Here is a 17,162-nt window from a genome sequence, read left to right as displayed (position 1 = left end):
ATCAGGCAGCGTTCAGGGACAGCGAGAAGAAGGCTTATTAAGATAAAGATAAAGCTATAGGAAATACAATTGTTTTGCCATTGCCTTGCTGACATGTAACTGTATTTCAAAATACCATATACAAAATTATCAATGCCTATAAAAGTCACCAGGTACTTTTTATTCACAAAAAAAAGCTCAGTCTATAATGAATGAACTATATCAATGAAAAAAAAGACAAAGGGCATAAAAAAGCACATTTTAATAGTTCAGAAATAGATGATACAAAATAAACTGAATTCTTGCTATTTGATATACCAAATAAAAAAGATGTGATCATCAAGGTGAAATGTAACTTTCTCTTGAGCCACTTCCCTGTACACTCGCCAAATATAAGTCACTAAACATCTCCTTAGATATTTTCCTCAGCTCTGACCTTCCCTGGGCACCCTTCCCAAGGGAAATCACAGTCTCAGAGTCTGTGAATATTGTAATTAATGCAATTGTCATCCTCTGATATCCAAGTACATTAAAATAGTGATGGAAAGGCAAGAAGAGGACTATAAGATAAGTATTACTGGGTATTGGCTTGTAATGCTGCTTCATGAGTCTTTTCTTTTATAAAGACTTTCTCTTCTGCATAGCTTCCGCTTTCACAGCAAGGCATTTTGCACAGATGGTGAGAAACACAATTAGCACACCCACCACAAAAGTAACTATTGGCCACAGAAAGCAGTGAATGAGAACACTTTCATCATGGGTTCTTCTCAGAAGCACATCTTCTGGCCTACAAGCAAAGAACAGAACACAGTCAACATTAGTAGATAAGAAATGTATTTTATACATTGTACTGATTATACAATTCCAGGCCACTATGAATTTTAGGCATGGCAAAGTCACATTTGCCTTTTTAGAGTATGTATCATGTAAAGGTTGTTTAAAATATATATTCATCAAGTGGGTTGTGTTCACAACTAAGTAGATATGCAAATGCATTAAAATGTAAATTAGGAATTTCAAATAAAGAATTCTAGGCAGGAATAATTAATATGGTTTATTCCTTTAGCTGTCTGATTTTTGCACTTAATACTTACAGGCATTTCCTGGCAGGAACTTTTAAATTTTTCAGCATAACTTAAAGTTTTTAGATCTGTCTGAATTTTCTTGTAATTGGTATTTTGTAACAAAATATTCCATTTTAATATATCTAAATTAGGAGAGCTTATGTGTTCCAAGCAAATCAATTCCAAATATATGACATTTTATGAAGATTCCTGACTTCTATAGATGATAAACCCACAGCAGTAGTAGTTTTCAAAGTATTACACCAAAAATAACCATTTCAATTGCACAGCCAAAAGTCTATTAGCAGTAAGTTGGACCCAGAAAAAACATATATTTTTGGAACGTACACATTAAAGGGGTCATTTACTAACAATCAAATGTAATATTTTTTCACAAATCTAAAAAAATGTTTGGTTTTCTCATTTAAAAAAAAAAGAAAAGATTTATATTGGGGCCGATTCACTAACTTCGAGTGAAGGATTTTTTGGGCTACTTCGACCATCGAATGGGCTACTTCGACCTTCGACTACGACTTCGAATCGAAGGATTCGAAGTAAAAATCGTTCGACTATTCGACCATTCGATAGTCGAAGTACTGTCTCTTTAAAAAAAACTTCGACCCCCTAGTCCGCCATCTAAAAGCTACCGAAGTCAATGTTAGCCTATGGGGAAGGTCCCCATAGGCTTGGTTAACTCTTTTTGATTGAAGGATATTCCTTCGATCGTTGGATTAAAATCCTTCAAATCAGATTTTATCGTTCGAATCGAAGGAATTATCCTTCGATCGTTCGATCGAACTATCTGCGCTTAATCCTTCGACTTCGATATTCGAAGTCGAAGGATTTTAATTCCTAGTCGAATATCGAGGGTTAATTAACCCTCGATATTCGACCCTTAGTGAATCGGCCCCTAAGTGTAAAAACCACGAAAACCTCTTATACAAAACTTCGGCAGGTAAAAGTTGAGTTCCTACAGAAGTCAATGAGAGCTGCTGTGATCAATTCAGACTTGTTGAAGTTTGTGACGTAGTAGTCAAATTGGGGTGAATTGGTGAGGAGGCATGGTTAGGTGATGGCAGGATAGAGGGGGAGCAGGAAAGTATAACTACATTACTGGTAAATACAGTGGCATAACTAGATGTTTCTTTGCCCCACAGCTAATTCAATTGAGTTCCCCAAAATATTGATAAATTGGCCTCGCACACCAAGATATAGTAAAATTGCACATTTATTAGGGCCTTACTGGCCCTCCTACACTCCTGGGTCCCCCTGCCACTGTAGGATCTGCTTTCTCTGTAGTTACGCCCCTGGGTAAATATGTAATACCAGCCCAGGCCTTGACTATTACTTTACAGGCTAGGCTGGTGAGATACTGGCCGGGGGTAACCCTATTGGTGACAGGCCTATACTATATATATTTTAGTTGCCTTTCCGAACCAGACAATGCACTCTGTTAATAGCATACAAGTTACTTGACTTGGTATATCACCACTCGATATTTCTGACTTCAAGATAACTCTCAGATACTCAAGGGTTAGCAGGCTCTTTCTATACAATAGATTCCCCTGTTGCCAAAATATATTAGTTTCCATCTTGAGCATAATGCAGTGAATCAGGTTGGCAGTGGACAGTACAATATGTTCTATGTGTCCATGTGTTTACATGTGTACATGTTCATGTGTTTATTCTAAACACTGCATGCAGAATGTATGTCATCACATCATACTGCTATCTATCTGTGTGGGTTGGGTTCAGTACAGAGGATATATACATGCAGTTGTTATAAAGGAGTTAATTTATGCTTTTGTTCCAGCTAAACACCCCCATGCAATATGCAGAAGAAAATCTCTAACTTTTCAATGCATAAGGCACCATTAATTGCTAGGAACAGTCTAGTAGTTAAAGCAAATTTGCATGTGAATAAATCATTGTAAAAACATACTATATTGCCTGAATACCTAATACAAACCTCCAGAAAAACATTCAGTGCAAACAATGAGAGTAAAGCACAACGTGTGTCAGTAATGACATAAATATATCTTAATAATAAGTTTTTTGTCACAAAACAATGAAATAAAAAGCAACATGTGCCTTCCAGACAAGACAAATCCATTAACTGGGAATATTCCTACAGCAAGAAGCTTAACCAGGCTCCAATTTAAATAAGTGTTCTACAAGCCCTGTAAAAATATCAGGTATTTGTTTATTGGCATCATGTTGAGTCACCTGAAATCACATGGCTCAGCTTTTATCGTTTATCTTTCCCAGGTAACTCGTTTTAGCTTTGGCCACTCAAACATGCCCCAACAGCAGCCATTTTAATTCTAATTATCACTCAGCTTGAATTGTTCATCACTCATTCTTAGATTTATTTTATATTTTTCCTCATCACACCATTATCACTTCAGCTTGAGACTTATTGCTATTACAATCACCATTACATTTTGCCCTAGGTTTAGCAGGAAAAACCTATCATCTTGCCTTGATACGTGTCACTTAATTAAAAAAAATCTATTTTTGCATATTTTTTCATTAAAGAACACAAATCTCTCATTATGATTCCACTGCTATATAACGGGAGTTCAGCATAGCTACAGATGATCCATCACTGCATTTGGTTTGGGCTTTATAATTGCACTGAGGTATGTCATTACCATTTATGTCACATATAATTCAACTTTTAATCACATGAAGAAAGACCTTCTAAAATTAATATTATTAGAAGATGGAATCTCTTTGCAAAGAAACCGGATGATATTGTAATGCTATTCTTTCACTGCCATTGCCTCTTCTAAAACTAAAATAAACCCTGTGCACACAAAGGGGTTTATTTATTAAAGCTCGAATTTTTCTGGTCGGGCTTTTAAAATGGAAAACTCAAAGTCTTTTAGATTTATTATACCCTGAAGCTTCTAAAAGTCCAAATCCGAAAATACTCCATCTCAAACCTGCCTGTAGAAGTCAATAGCATATGTCTCTTTTCCAATTTAAAGATATCGTGGTCTGCGCTGGGTTTTGTAAAATGGAGTTTCCGGTGATAACCGCGATTCAGGAGTCAAACCCAAAAAAATTGTACGATTTGAGTTTTTTCACGATTTTATTAAGACTTTTTCTGAACCAAATTTTTAAAGCTATTTTATATAAATAAAGTAAAATTGTGGATGGGCGTTTGGTCAAGTTTGTTTTATTGAAATTACGGGAAAAAAATGAGTTTTATTGGTATATTTATCAAAGAATGAAGTTAAAGATCGCCACAGTCTACTAGAGTGAAATTCCGCCACACTCCATTCATTTCTATGGGATTTTGAAAGGCATATTTATCAAAGGATGAACTTTCACTTTCACCCATTGATAAATACTCTTTTAAAAATCCAATAGAAATGAATGGAGAGTGGCGGAATTTCACTCTGCAGTGTTTTATTTGGCAGGCATTGGGGTCTCAATACATAGTACAGGAACACTTTGCCCACAAAAACTTAGCTTGGTGTTTACTGAAAAATAAAAGATAAAGCTGATTTTGTGTATTATTTGTTCTCCAGGAAGACCAAATAATTGGCCAGGTTGCTATGCTGATTCTACTATGTTAGCAAGTTTAATTCAAATTGAGGTTTGTTTTTATTTGTATTTACATAGAAATTCCTCGCCTTGTAGATATTGTATTGATATAGTATTCCTTAAACTGCTTCTCCTTGACTACTCTCACCGGACATCAGGAAGGGTTTTGTTAAATACATGTAGAGCACTTTTGGCTATAGCAAAACTAACTGCTACAGCAGCCTGGGGTGCCACTGTTCATCCTCAGAGATTTCCGCATAGCGCAGACAGCATACACTCATCAAATATTTACTTACACATATGTGCTCATACAATGGAAGGAATGGGTTTGGAAGAAACGGAGTGCATAATTTGGATCAGTGCATTAACCCATAAGAATCAATGAGATATTTCCTTTTAATATTCTCTTTGCATGCGACTGTTCAGTCTAGCTTTTTTCATGAATTACAGTTTTATTATATTGAAAAAGGATGGCCATCCCATAATTTGGAGCTTTCTGTAAAATGGGTTTCCGGGTATACTTTTAGCATGTTTTGGTAGATCATGATGACAAGTTTGAAAGGCAAAGAAAAAAAATCTCTTTCACAGCCAGTGGTATATATTATAGTGAATAAAGTACCCCCTATTGTAAAATATAGAGATGGGGATAAATACAGGAATATTGTGACCTTTATTGTTTTCTGGATAAAGATGAAACACACAAAACAATAGTCAGATATGCCCCTGTCTGCTTTATATAACATCCATCCAGGAATGTTAGTATATGTATAAAATAGAGCCGTGAATATCCTGTAAATAATGTACGCCCTCTTGTAAAATATAAGGATATTACAAGTCACTGAGGAGTTTCATGACCATATAAAAGCATAAGCTTAAAGGCCAAGTGCTTTTATACAGGTCACGGAACTCCGTGGTGACTTCTAATATTTTACAACAGGATATAAGGATATAATACACAAAAGCCATGAATATCTGGTAAATTATATCCTTATAAACGGTGAGTTCTGATGTCACCAGTTATAAATGGTGAGTTCTGATGTCATTTCTGTCACATGACTCACTGAAACTTGTGTATTATAATCAATAAAGTACCTCCTGTTGCAAAATATGAGGATATTAGAAGTTACCTCGGAGTTCCACGACCTGGCCCTTCGGCCTTGTGTTTTTATATGGTCATGAAACTCCTCGGTAACTTATAATATCCTTATATTTTACAAGAGGGGGTACATTATTCACAGGATATTCACGGCTCTATTTTATACATTTACTAACATTCCTGGATGGATGTTATATAAAGCAGACAGGGGCATATCTGACTATTGTTTTGTGTGTTTCATCTTTATCCAGAACACAATAAAGGTCACAATATTCCTGTATTTATCCCCATCTCTAGGCTGACAGAAAAAACAGCTTTGCAAACATTTATGACAGTTCAGCGAGGGCTATGAAAGCACAATGAAAAAACAAAGCAAAAAAAGAGCAACACAATGACAATCACAGGCTCAATGCAGTACATTTATCATAATGTATTTCAATCTTTGTTATAATAAGTATGACGTTTAACCCAGATGAAAAGTGGTGCAGTTTTCAAGAAATCTCAACTATAACAATGTGTAACTTTTTAAAATATTATACTCATTACTTGTTCATTCACATAATTCCTTCTGTTCAGCAGGCAGAATAACGCAGTGGATATATAGTGAATAAAGTACCCCCTCTTGTAAAATATAAGGATATTATAAGTTACCGAGGAGTTTCATGACCATATAAAAACACGAGGCCGAAGGCCGAGTGTTTTTATACAGGTCATGGAACTCCGAGGTAACTTCTAATATCCTCATATTTTACAACTGGGGGTACTTTATTTATTATAATACACAAATTTCAGTGAGTCATGTGACAGAAATGACATCAGAACTCACCGTTTATAACTGATGACATCAGAACTCACCGTTTATAAGGATATAATTTACAGGATATTCATGGCTTTTGTGTATTATATAGTGAATAAAGTACCCCCTCTTGTAAAATATAAGGATATTATAAGTTACCGGGGAGTTTCATGACCATATAAAAACACGAGGCCGAAGGCCGAGTGTTTTTATACAGGTCATGGAACTCCGAGGTAATTTATAATATCCTCATATTTTACAACTGGGGGTACTTTATTAATTATAATACACAAATTTTAGTGAGTCATGTGACAGAAATTACATCACTACTCACCGTTTATAACTGATGACATCACTACTCACCGTTTATAAGGATATAATTTACAAGATATTCATGGCTTTTGTGTATTATATAGTGGATAATGTACCCCCTACTGTAATTTATAAAGATATTATGTTACCGAGGAGTTATGTGACCATATAAAAGCACGAGGCCGCAGGCCGAGTGCTTTTATACAGGTCACATAACTCCGAGGTGACTATTAATATCTTTATAAATTTAAAGTAGGGGGTACATTATTCATTATAATCTAAAGTTTCTGAGTTCAGTTTTTACTTCCTGAAGATTTATGTGTTTGCTTTTTACATAATGCCAACTAGTCTATTTTGCTGGTCTCTCAGTCTTCAGTTTCAGTGGCTGAACTAAAGTGGCATCCCTCAGAGGAAAAGATTTGTTTACCTCATGAGGGAAAACAGCTGTTGTACAAAATAAAAGTTACCCTACACTATTTTTCTTCTCATCTGTCCTTCTACAACAGAGTTTTCCAGAATGTAGTGGCAGCTTCCATAAAGGAGGTGCATGGGGAGCTCAGTCTGACTGGAACTGGGTAGGCAGTTAAGAGCAGGGCCCAGGCTTTGGATTCTTTATGCTTGTTCTGTTTTTCTGATGTTTACTTGTTTCTGGTACATTTTGATTAGTATTGCAATATAGTTATACGCTTAGGAATAGAAAGAAAATCCCATGTGGTGAAAATTGAAGTTCAGCAACAACTAATGCAGCCCTTTTCTGCTAAAAGCAAGTTCCTGTTGCTGTACTATTAGTCAATATCTAATGCTCATTCAATTATGAACTAACAGGCTTACAGTTATAAGAAAACATGGGACATTATACCCAGCTGCATCCAAGGTTTATATGCCCCAGAAATCATGTCGCATGAGCCACACAGTTTAGGGGCACATGTTGTAATGCATCACTACACACAGCAGACACGCAGCACGTGCAATCTACTTGTTTTGCACTTAGAAGACTTTACCTCAGTACAGGCATCCACCAATTGATCTTTTCCAGCTGCTCGAAATCCACACCCACGTGATTAGCCACTGGCTTACCTGCCTGTAAATATCCATAATTGCCCCACCCTTACAAGCACAAGGTATGTAACTAAGGGATGTTGCTGTTTTGTAAGAGTTAAGCTCACGGGCTGCAGCATATGTCATTTTTGACAGGTTTTATTTTCAAGTGTGTGGGAGGGGCAGAGGGAGTGGTTGGAGGGGGAGCGGAAGAGGGAGAGAGAGACGTCACGCAGACTGAGCGAGATCAGAGAGAAGAGTGAGCGAGACGCTGACGATGGAAACAGCAGAGGGAGAGAGAGGACGTGGGGAAGTGACAAGTGCGGCAGACAAGCAGGAAGATAAGCTGCAGGTAGCGTGCGGCAGTGACCACTGCCGACGCATTAAGTTATAAACGGCGCGTTCTGACGCCAGAACGCGCTGTTTATAAGGTTATAATTTACAGTCTGGTCCCATAGGGAATTGACCAGACTGTAGATTATAAAGGGATATACAGAATCCTGTTTGCATTACTTTTATCTCAACCTTTCCCAAATCCTTATGGCATTGAGAACCACAGGCTACTTTTCATATATCATTCCTATACAGAACATCCTGACCTGATACATATTAATCATGGCTTTTTAGGCACAGTATGAAATGTAAAGGCTACTTTCAGAGGTACAGAAAGCTCCTCCACTTTAATACCACTTCCTAAAGATAACCCTCATTCATAATATTACACTGCTACAGTTGAATTATTTCTAATGTATATTCCACGACATTGCTCCTCACAGCTAATTTAAAAGAATAATGTAAAAGAATTTAATATTTTGATAACCTGGTGCATTTACTATCTTCTAATTGCTATTGACAAGTGCTAATACAGAAAGATGGTACTTGGAATACGGCAGTTAAAAAAATACAAATTCTGTGACACTGCTAGGATCGTAGGTGACATGTAAAGGAAACAATTGGGAAGGGAAACTGAAATCAGAACTAGCAGGGACAGCGTTACTTGTTATACAAACAAGCAGAAACATATTAAGTACTCAGCTCCAAGAAATATAGCATTTATATAAAAGCCGCTTTTATAGATGAAATTATAGTTATGCAATAAAAGGTGTATAGTTTGGTACGGTTTTGTAACAAATCAGAATTGAATGGTCAGCTGTTTTAAGCAAACATCTTATTGGTTGCTATGGGTTACTGCAGATAAACTGTGTTTTTTATTACACATGGGAGATGGAACTCTAGCTTCAGGTCTAATATGCTCATATTTTACAGCTGATCCAATTTAATAGAACACACACTCTGAGATGAGTCATTTGACAAGTTATCCTGTGATGAAATTAATAAAATTCATTTGAAGCTGTTGGTATCTAAGTTATGTAGGAGTATATATTATAGTTTATTTGTGGCTCATGTGTATTTTATACTAAAATACCTAATTGGATGGATGATATTAATGATTTAATTAAAAAAAAACTAAAGTGCTTTGGGAAACAAGCAAACATAATACAGGTATGGGATCCGTTATCCAGAAAGCTCCAAATTACATGAAGGCTGTCTTCCATAGACTCCTTTTTATTCAAATAATTATTTTTTTTTTAATTGTTATATTTTTTTCATAATAAAACAGTACCTTATACTTGATCCAAACTGGAATCCCCCATTTGGCAGTGTAGTTAGGCAGCACTCTGATATGTGGATTGCTGAACTGAAAGAGTTTCATAGCACTTTGTTTCCAATTACATGACAGTGTTGCCCTAATGCAGGGGTCCTCAAACTACGGCCCGCGGGCCGGATACGGCCCTCCAATGTCATTTACCCGGCCCCCGCCCACGCTGGCAATTGCCCCATATTTTTTTAAAAAAAAATATAGAAAGCCCGCCTAGGGCGCAGTCATAGGGGGGCGCAATATACAAAAGGAAATTGCAAACCGGCCCAGCGACTTGCGCATCCATCCAATGATGCGCCGGCATAAAGAGAGGCGCGCCGCCGCGCTGGCGTGCGCGGTGACGTCAGCAGGGACCTGTGCGCCTGTGTAGTGTGGCCTGGGCCCTGGCGCGTCGTATGGGTGCGGCCGGCGTTCTTGCATGAGGCGCCTCTGACTCGTCTGACAACAAGTCTCCTCCTCCTGGCTCCTGAAAAACTGTGGGTGGCTGCCTGTGCCTGGTGAGTGGCGACTGAACTGCTGCTGATATTGGACACACAACAACAGGTACAGACTTGGGGGGGGCTGGGGGGTGGAAATGCATTTTTTTTTGTCACAACAGGTACAGATTTGGGGGGCTGGGGGCAATGAATTTTTTTGGCACAACAGGTACAGATTTGGGGGGGCTGGGGGGCAATGAATTTTTTTGGCGCAACAGGTACAGATTTGGGGGGGGCAATGGATTTTTTTGGCACAACAGGTACAGATTTGGGGGGGCTGGGGGCAATGAATTTTTTTGGCACAACAGGTGCAGATTTGGGGGGGGAAATATTTTGGGTGCTGCTGGCTGGCACATGTACAGATTGGGGGCAATATTTGGGTGCTGCTGGCTGGCACATGTACAGATTGGGGGCAATATTTTGGGAGCTGCTGGCTGGCACAGGTACAGATTGGGGGCAATATTTTGGGTGCTGCTGGCTGGCACATGTACAGATTGGGGGCAATATTTTTGGTGCTGCTGGCTGGCACAGGTACATATTGGGGGCAATATTTTAGGTGCTGCTGGCTGGCACAGGTACAGATTTTGTGTGCTGTTGGCACAGGCAGAATATCTTGGCTGCTGCTTGCATGGATAATTGATGGATTGCACTTTTCTCTTAGTAGTTGTGTTAAAAGTAAAATGTTGTGGATATTCTAGTATTTGCACTTTGTTTAACAGGATAAAATTATCCTACTGTTTTGGTTTTTATGATATTTTTTTAGTGTACTTTATTTTTGTTTGTTAACATTACATATTTATATAAAAGAAAAGTTTAATTCATTAATGTGTTGTAAGGTTTCTTTATTAAAAAAAACTGTAAGTAATTAGGTGGTAAATGGTCCTACAGAACGGGGGGGGGGGGCGCTGATTGTTTCATTTTTTTTTTAAACTATAGTCCGGCCCCCCAACAGTCTGAGGAACCGTGAACTGGCCCTCTGCTTAAAAAGTTTGAGGACCCCTGCCCTAATGAGTTGAGTGTGCATGTTTGTATCTAGCAGGGTATGATGTGCTTATTATATGGACACAGCTAATGGCAGATGTATTATCTATTGTCATAAGTTATTGATGAGTGGTAAATGTAGCCGTTACTATTAGAAGGTCACTTCTGAGGGACACGCACCTAATTACAGATGTAACTTAAACACAGTGTAAAGCTGGCTCTCTGGAAAAGTGACACTTTAGGGCCATATATAACTCACAGCATTCTTCCTTTCATTCATGTGCCAACATATAATATTACTTAATGTATTTATAAAACAACAAACATATTATCTAATATGGTGATATGAGGCAAGTAAAAGTCTAAAACAGAAGCCAAAGCTCAAGAAAGAATCAAACTAGAAATGCTTCACATCGGGAGTTATTTACATACCATAGCACGATTGCACTTGGCTGCAGTCAGTTGCACGAAAACTTCTATTCGTTTAAGTTGCTTGCATCAACACGTGCTCCTTGCACAACCATATAGTTGCACTCAATGCTGCTGCCTGCCTTCTGTTCTGAATTGAGTGCAGTTGCACCTATTGATGCAGGCTGCTGTGGGAAAATAGAAGGTAGCTCTGGGCTAACCACAGCAGCAGCCCCAACAAAAGAACTGAACACACAAATCTCTCTAAAGATGAGCACTGGAAATGATGCCAAGCAGACTTTTAACACAAGGGCAACTGCGTCAAATGCCTTTCCCCCTGGCAACTGCAATTATGCTGAAAATGCAGCCTTGCAGGTAAATAACATGGCGATTTGCATCAGAAATCTGTGCTTTGCACACTGTAAATGACCCCCAAATGTCATTGACACCCACATGATGGCATAACAACATCAAAATAGGGATTAAATCTCAAGGAAAAAATACAATATAAGGTGTGTAGGTAAGAGTCTAATATGTATTGAAAAAATATATTTTCATGGAGGTCTTCTTACAAAAGGACTTCAGATGAAGGCAAAATTCTTAAAAATAGCATGATTTGAGGACACATTTGTGAAAAATGCTCTGGCACTGAAAAGGTTAAAGCATTGGTTGTCCTTAAGGGTTATAACAAAGACCTAGAACTGAAACAGCACTAAGGGGTGCAAAAGTGCCCTGCATCATATGTCTTTACATATATTACACACACATATCCCCAGAACTTTACAGAGACTGCTTATCATTCCTTCATCATCAGTCCCTGCCCCAGTGTCGTTTGCAAACTGATTTGCCACACCACATCCAAGTGTCAGTTTTATCAGGAGCCAGTTAATCTGCTATCATGTTTCTGCACTGTGGGAGGAAACACAGATTTGCTACATTAGTTGCTACAGCAGTATTTCTAATGTATCAGTTGTAACAGATAACTAGTAAACATCAGTGAGCATGCTCAGTAGGGGCTAAAGCTAGTGTGCTATTTGAAAAACCTTGCAGAGGTGGTCCTTGATCTGATGGGAAAATTAAAACTGGTTTATCAATATCTGACTGAAGTTCAGACCCATCTGCCGGCACCATACATGGGCCAATAAGCATCCGACTTTGTCCGGAAGGACCAAATCAGCAGCATTTATCAGATGTGAAAGGTCACCTGTACACCACAGCAAGATGGGATGTTTAGTTGTAATGGGATTCTTTATACAGAGCTTATACACCATTCCCATCAATCCCTCTCCCAGTGGAGCTTACAATATCAGGTTCCTATTACATTAACACACACATTATGGTCAGTTTTATCAGTATTCATTTAGGGCCATGGCACATGGGAAATTTGTTGCCCATGTTTAAATATTCGCTCCCCCAGAAAAATCTTTGCTAAAAACATAACAATAACATAACAATCATCACAAGTAAAACGTAGTACTTGCGGGGATTCATATTAATCGCAGGAAAATGTGAAGGGAGGCAATTCCAGTGGTTAAGCAGGAGCACCGCAAATACTATGCTTTACTTGCAGCGATCGATCGTTATGTTACTTGATGCATAATCTTTTTCAAGGAATTTGCGGGCCTTTACCCGCCATGTCTATATGTGTGGGAGGATACTGGAGTAACCAAAGGAAACACTGATTTAGAATTTCACAATCTTGGTTCATAACAAAATAGTAATCATCATGTATTATATATTTCCTTAGGCAGCCTGTAAAATGATGGAGAAATGGGTTGTATTTATATTAATAAAAAAGCATCACAGCACTATCAAAACCTGTGCAAGAATGAAATTGTATTTTAATACGGGGGCTAATTATCTAATTATATTCAGGAACCAACTTTTTATCCTGATTGCAGTGCCTACACACATCTTTATTACAGCCCCCTCCAAACCTCAATTCAATGTCAGATACAATACTTGCAACTGAGTTAACTTGCTGTAGCAAAATAGCAAATACTCCATTATAATAGGAGTTAAAACACATTAGGATCCTACTGAATTCTGCCCAGCAGCTGGACAGTTTTTGAATGAGTCAAAACTTACACCTTTTTATTTGTGTCAGAAAATGTCCAAATACACAAATAAGCAAAGAAAAGGTCAAGCCTGTATTTCAGAGGGAAGAGAGCTGTGCAGGTGAGAGATTGTTTTATGCATGCAAAGCCAGTGAAAGGCAAACAATAGAAAGAATGACTAAAAGAAACAGTGACGCATTATAAGTTGGGGGAAAAAACATGATACTTTCCGTTTTTAGTTTCTGGTTGAAAATGGGGCCGATTTATGAAGGATTGGTATATTTAAGACAGCACCCCTAGCTTAGCCCCAAGCTTATTATAAAGAGGGGGTGGTCTGTCTCCTAGTCAGTGACACAACTACAATACAGCAGACCCTGCAGGGATCCAATGGAAGAGGGGGCCCGGACCCCCCACATTTGTGAAATCTGCTGTACGGTACCACCTCATTGCCATTTTGTATTAAGACTGGATATTAATACAAAATAGATTAGATAGACCAGATAAAAGATTCAATCAAGATCAATACCTAACGCAGAAGGTGAGGGACTCTCTCACGATGGTTCAGCAATAATTCCAGGATAACCAGAAACCCTCAAGTCACCTGAAACAACCCCCACCCCAAGAAGAGCTTTTTTTTAGGTTAGGAAAACAGGATACAATATATAACTGCAGCATGATATACTGCATATCCAGTCCTGCGTGGTGTTCCATATTCTATAATACAGTGAGTGAGATTTCACACAGATGACAAAACTCGTCATGAGCCATTGCCAAGGACAGAAATAGATGTAGGTAAATGACAAGTGAGCAAGCGATTAGGGTTGAAGATGAGGGGTGGGTGGAGCTTTTGTACCCTTATAGTGTTTGGTCCAGCTCTGGTCACTGCTCTAAATATTTTTGTGCACTATTATATCCCTCCACTATGCTTTCCTTTCAATTGTGCTTTCATGTATTTTTGGATGCTATCTTGTGTCCTATCCTCTCCCTCCTCTCTTCACCAAAGTTTTTTTCTAGTGCCAAGGCATCAATAAAGCATTCTGCAAATATGAGTGCAGGTATGAGACCCATTAGCCAGAATGCTCAGGAACCGGAGTTTACCAGATAACAGTTCCATAATTTGGGTCTTCATGCCTTAAGTCTACAAGAAAATCATTTAAACATTAAATAAACCCAACAGGCTGGTTCTACTTCCAATAAGGATTAATTATATCTTCGTTTAGATCAAGTACAAGGTACTGTTTATTATAACAGAGAAAAAGGAAATCATTTTTAAAAATTTAGATTATTTGGATAAAATGGAGTCTATGGGAGACGACCTTTGCATAATTTGGAGCCTTCTGGATAGCTAGTTTCCGGATAACGGATCCTATACCTATATAACGTAATCAATTAGCCATTTTTTCCCCACAATTAGACATTTAAAGGGGAAGTTTAAACTGACTTTTAGTATGCTATAGAATGTTATATTCTTAGCAAATTTCAACTGGTCTTCATTTTTTAAATTTGCAATAGTTTCTGAATTTACCTTCCTTCAAATGAGGGCCTGACTTGTCAGCCTAAAAACTAGTGCTCTGTGAGGTTACAATTTGATTTGTAACTTACTATTACTTATATCTGTGTTCAGACCTATTTCTATTCATTCTCCAGTCATCCTCTGGCTGCAACCAGAGAATTACCAGAAACACAAAACAGGAGAGCCACTGAGCAAGATACTAAATGATTAAAAAAAAACACAATATATAAAATATGAATATTAATTGAAACGATTCTAATATCAAAAATATCACTTCATCATATTAAAAGTTTATCTTGGTGAACTACCCCTTTAAAGCTAGCTACTGTTGGGTTCCAGGGATAATTGCCAATGTAAGTAACATAGTAACATAGTAAGTAAGGTTGAAAAAAGACCAACCTTTTAGTTGATCCAGAGGAAGGCAAAAAAAACCCATCTGAAGCCTCTCCAATTTGCCTCAGAGGGGGAAAAAATTCCTTCCTGACTCCAAAATGGCAATCGGACTAGTCCCTGGATAAACTTGTACTATGAGCTATCTTCCATAACCCTGTTTTCCCTCACTTGCTAAAAAGTCATCCAAATCCTTCTTAAAGCTATCTAATGTATCAGCTCGTACGACTGATTCAAGAAGAGAATTCCACATCTTCACTGTAAAAAACCCCTTCCGAATATTTAGGCGGAACCTCTTTTCTTCTAATCGGAATGGGTGACCTCGTGTCAGCTGGAAGGACCTACTGGTAAATAAAGCATTAGAGAGATTATTATATGATCCCCTTATATATTTATACATAGTCATCATATCACCCCTTAAGCGCCTCTTCTCCAGCGTGAACATCCCCAATTTGGCCAGTCTTTCCTCATAGCTGAGATTTTCCATACCTTTTACCAGCTTAGTTGCCCTTCTCTGTACCCTCTCTAATACAATAGTGTCCTGTTTGAGTGATGGAGACCAAAACTGTACGGCATATTCTAGATGGGGCCTTACAAGTGCTCTATACAGTGGAAGAATGACCCCCTCCTCCCGTGACTCTCTGCCCCTTTTAATACAGCTCAAGACCTTATTTGCACTTGATGCTGCTGACTGGCATTGCTTGCTACAGACAAGTTTATCATCTACAAGGACTCCAAGGTCCTTTTCCATAATGGATTTGCAGTCCCATTAAGGGTATAAGTGGCTTATATATTTTTACATCCCAGGTGCATGACTTTACATTTATCAACATTGAATCTCATGTGCCACTTAGTTGCCCAGATTGCCAGTTTGTCAAGATCGTTTTGCAAGGATGCCACATCCTGGATGGAATTAATTAGGCTGGATAGTTTTGTATTGACTGCAAACACTGATACATTACTTACAATACCCTCCCCTAAGTCATTAATGAACAAGTTAAATAAAAGTGGACCCAATACTGAGCCCTGGGGGACCCCACTAAGAACCTTACTCCACGTAGAGAATGTCCCATTAACAACCACCCTCTGTACCCGATGCTGTAGCCAGTTTCCTATCCATGTGCAAACGACTTCATTAAGCCCAATAGACCTTAGTTTAGAAAGCAGTCGTTTGTGGGGCACAGTATCAAACGCTTTGGCAAAATCCAAATAGATCACATCTACTGCCCCCCTCCATTGTACTAATTCTAAATATCCAATTGTTATTAAACATAACATAACGTAATATAATTCTTTTAGTAGCACATGTAAAATGTCTTTATAGTGATACAAAGCAGTCTGACGATATGGAAATGGTTAACATATTAACACAGTCTCATTTATTGCCCCAGTGGGATTTTAAAGCAGTACTGTTAAATGCAACAGTAAATGTTGAGCAATAAAATGAGTTTATTCTGATGCTGGCTTCCTATCTTTATTTTTTGGTTTGGACTTGCTGTGTAATTTACTTGTTTAATTGGAAACTTGGCAGACATGGCACACACAGAAGATTTAGCAGAAAAGAAATTGTTCATGCACCACAGGGGTCTCTTCATCAGCAGAATCAAAGCCCAGGGGTAGCTGGACATGTCAAAGCTGACTGGCTTCACATAAGCTTTCTGTAAAAATCTGTTCTTCTTTAGATATTCATTAACATACGCTGGCAGTTTTTACATGTATGTAAATCACACCTTCATTTTCACTTTCACATTTTATTTTTTTTTGGTCCAGTCTATGGGGGCAAATTCACTAACCTCCGAATATCGTTGCCAGCGACGGCTTCACTCACAGCGCAACA

General features: G+C 38.2%; 1 protein-coding gene across 1 annotated transcript in view; it reads right to left on the bottom strand.

Moving 5' to 3' along the window:
• Window positions 1-226: 226 nt before the first annotated feature.
• The window catches only part of kcnmb4.L (potassium channel subfamily M regulatory beta subunit 4 L homeolog), a 39,538-nt gene continuing 22,602 nt past the window's right edge, over window positions 227-17,162 (bottom strand). The window contains exon 3 of the mRNA XM_018252467.2: window positions 227-766. Within this exon, the coding sequence (XP_018107956.1) occupies window positions 598-766 (169 nt within the window). The 3' untranslated portion in view covers window positions 227-597. The remainder of the gene's footprint in view (window positions 767-17,162) is intronic.

This window comes from Xenopus laevis, chromosome 3L (genome assembly GCF_017654675.1).
Source record: "Xenopus laevis strain J_2021 chromosome 3L, Xenopus_laevis_v10.1, whole genome shotgun sequence".
NCBI lineage: Eukaryota > Metazoa > Chordata > Amphibia > Anura > Pipidae > Xenopus > Xenopus laevis.
The sequence above is the reverse complement of the archived record's forward strand: the minus strand, read 5'-3'. Positions and strand labels throughout refer to the sequence as shown.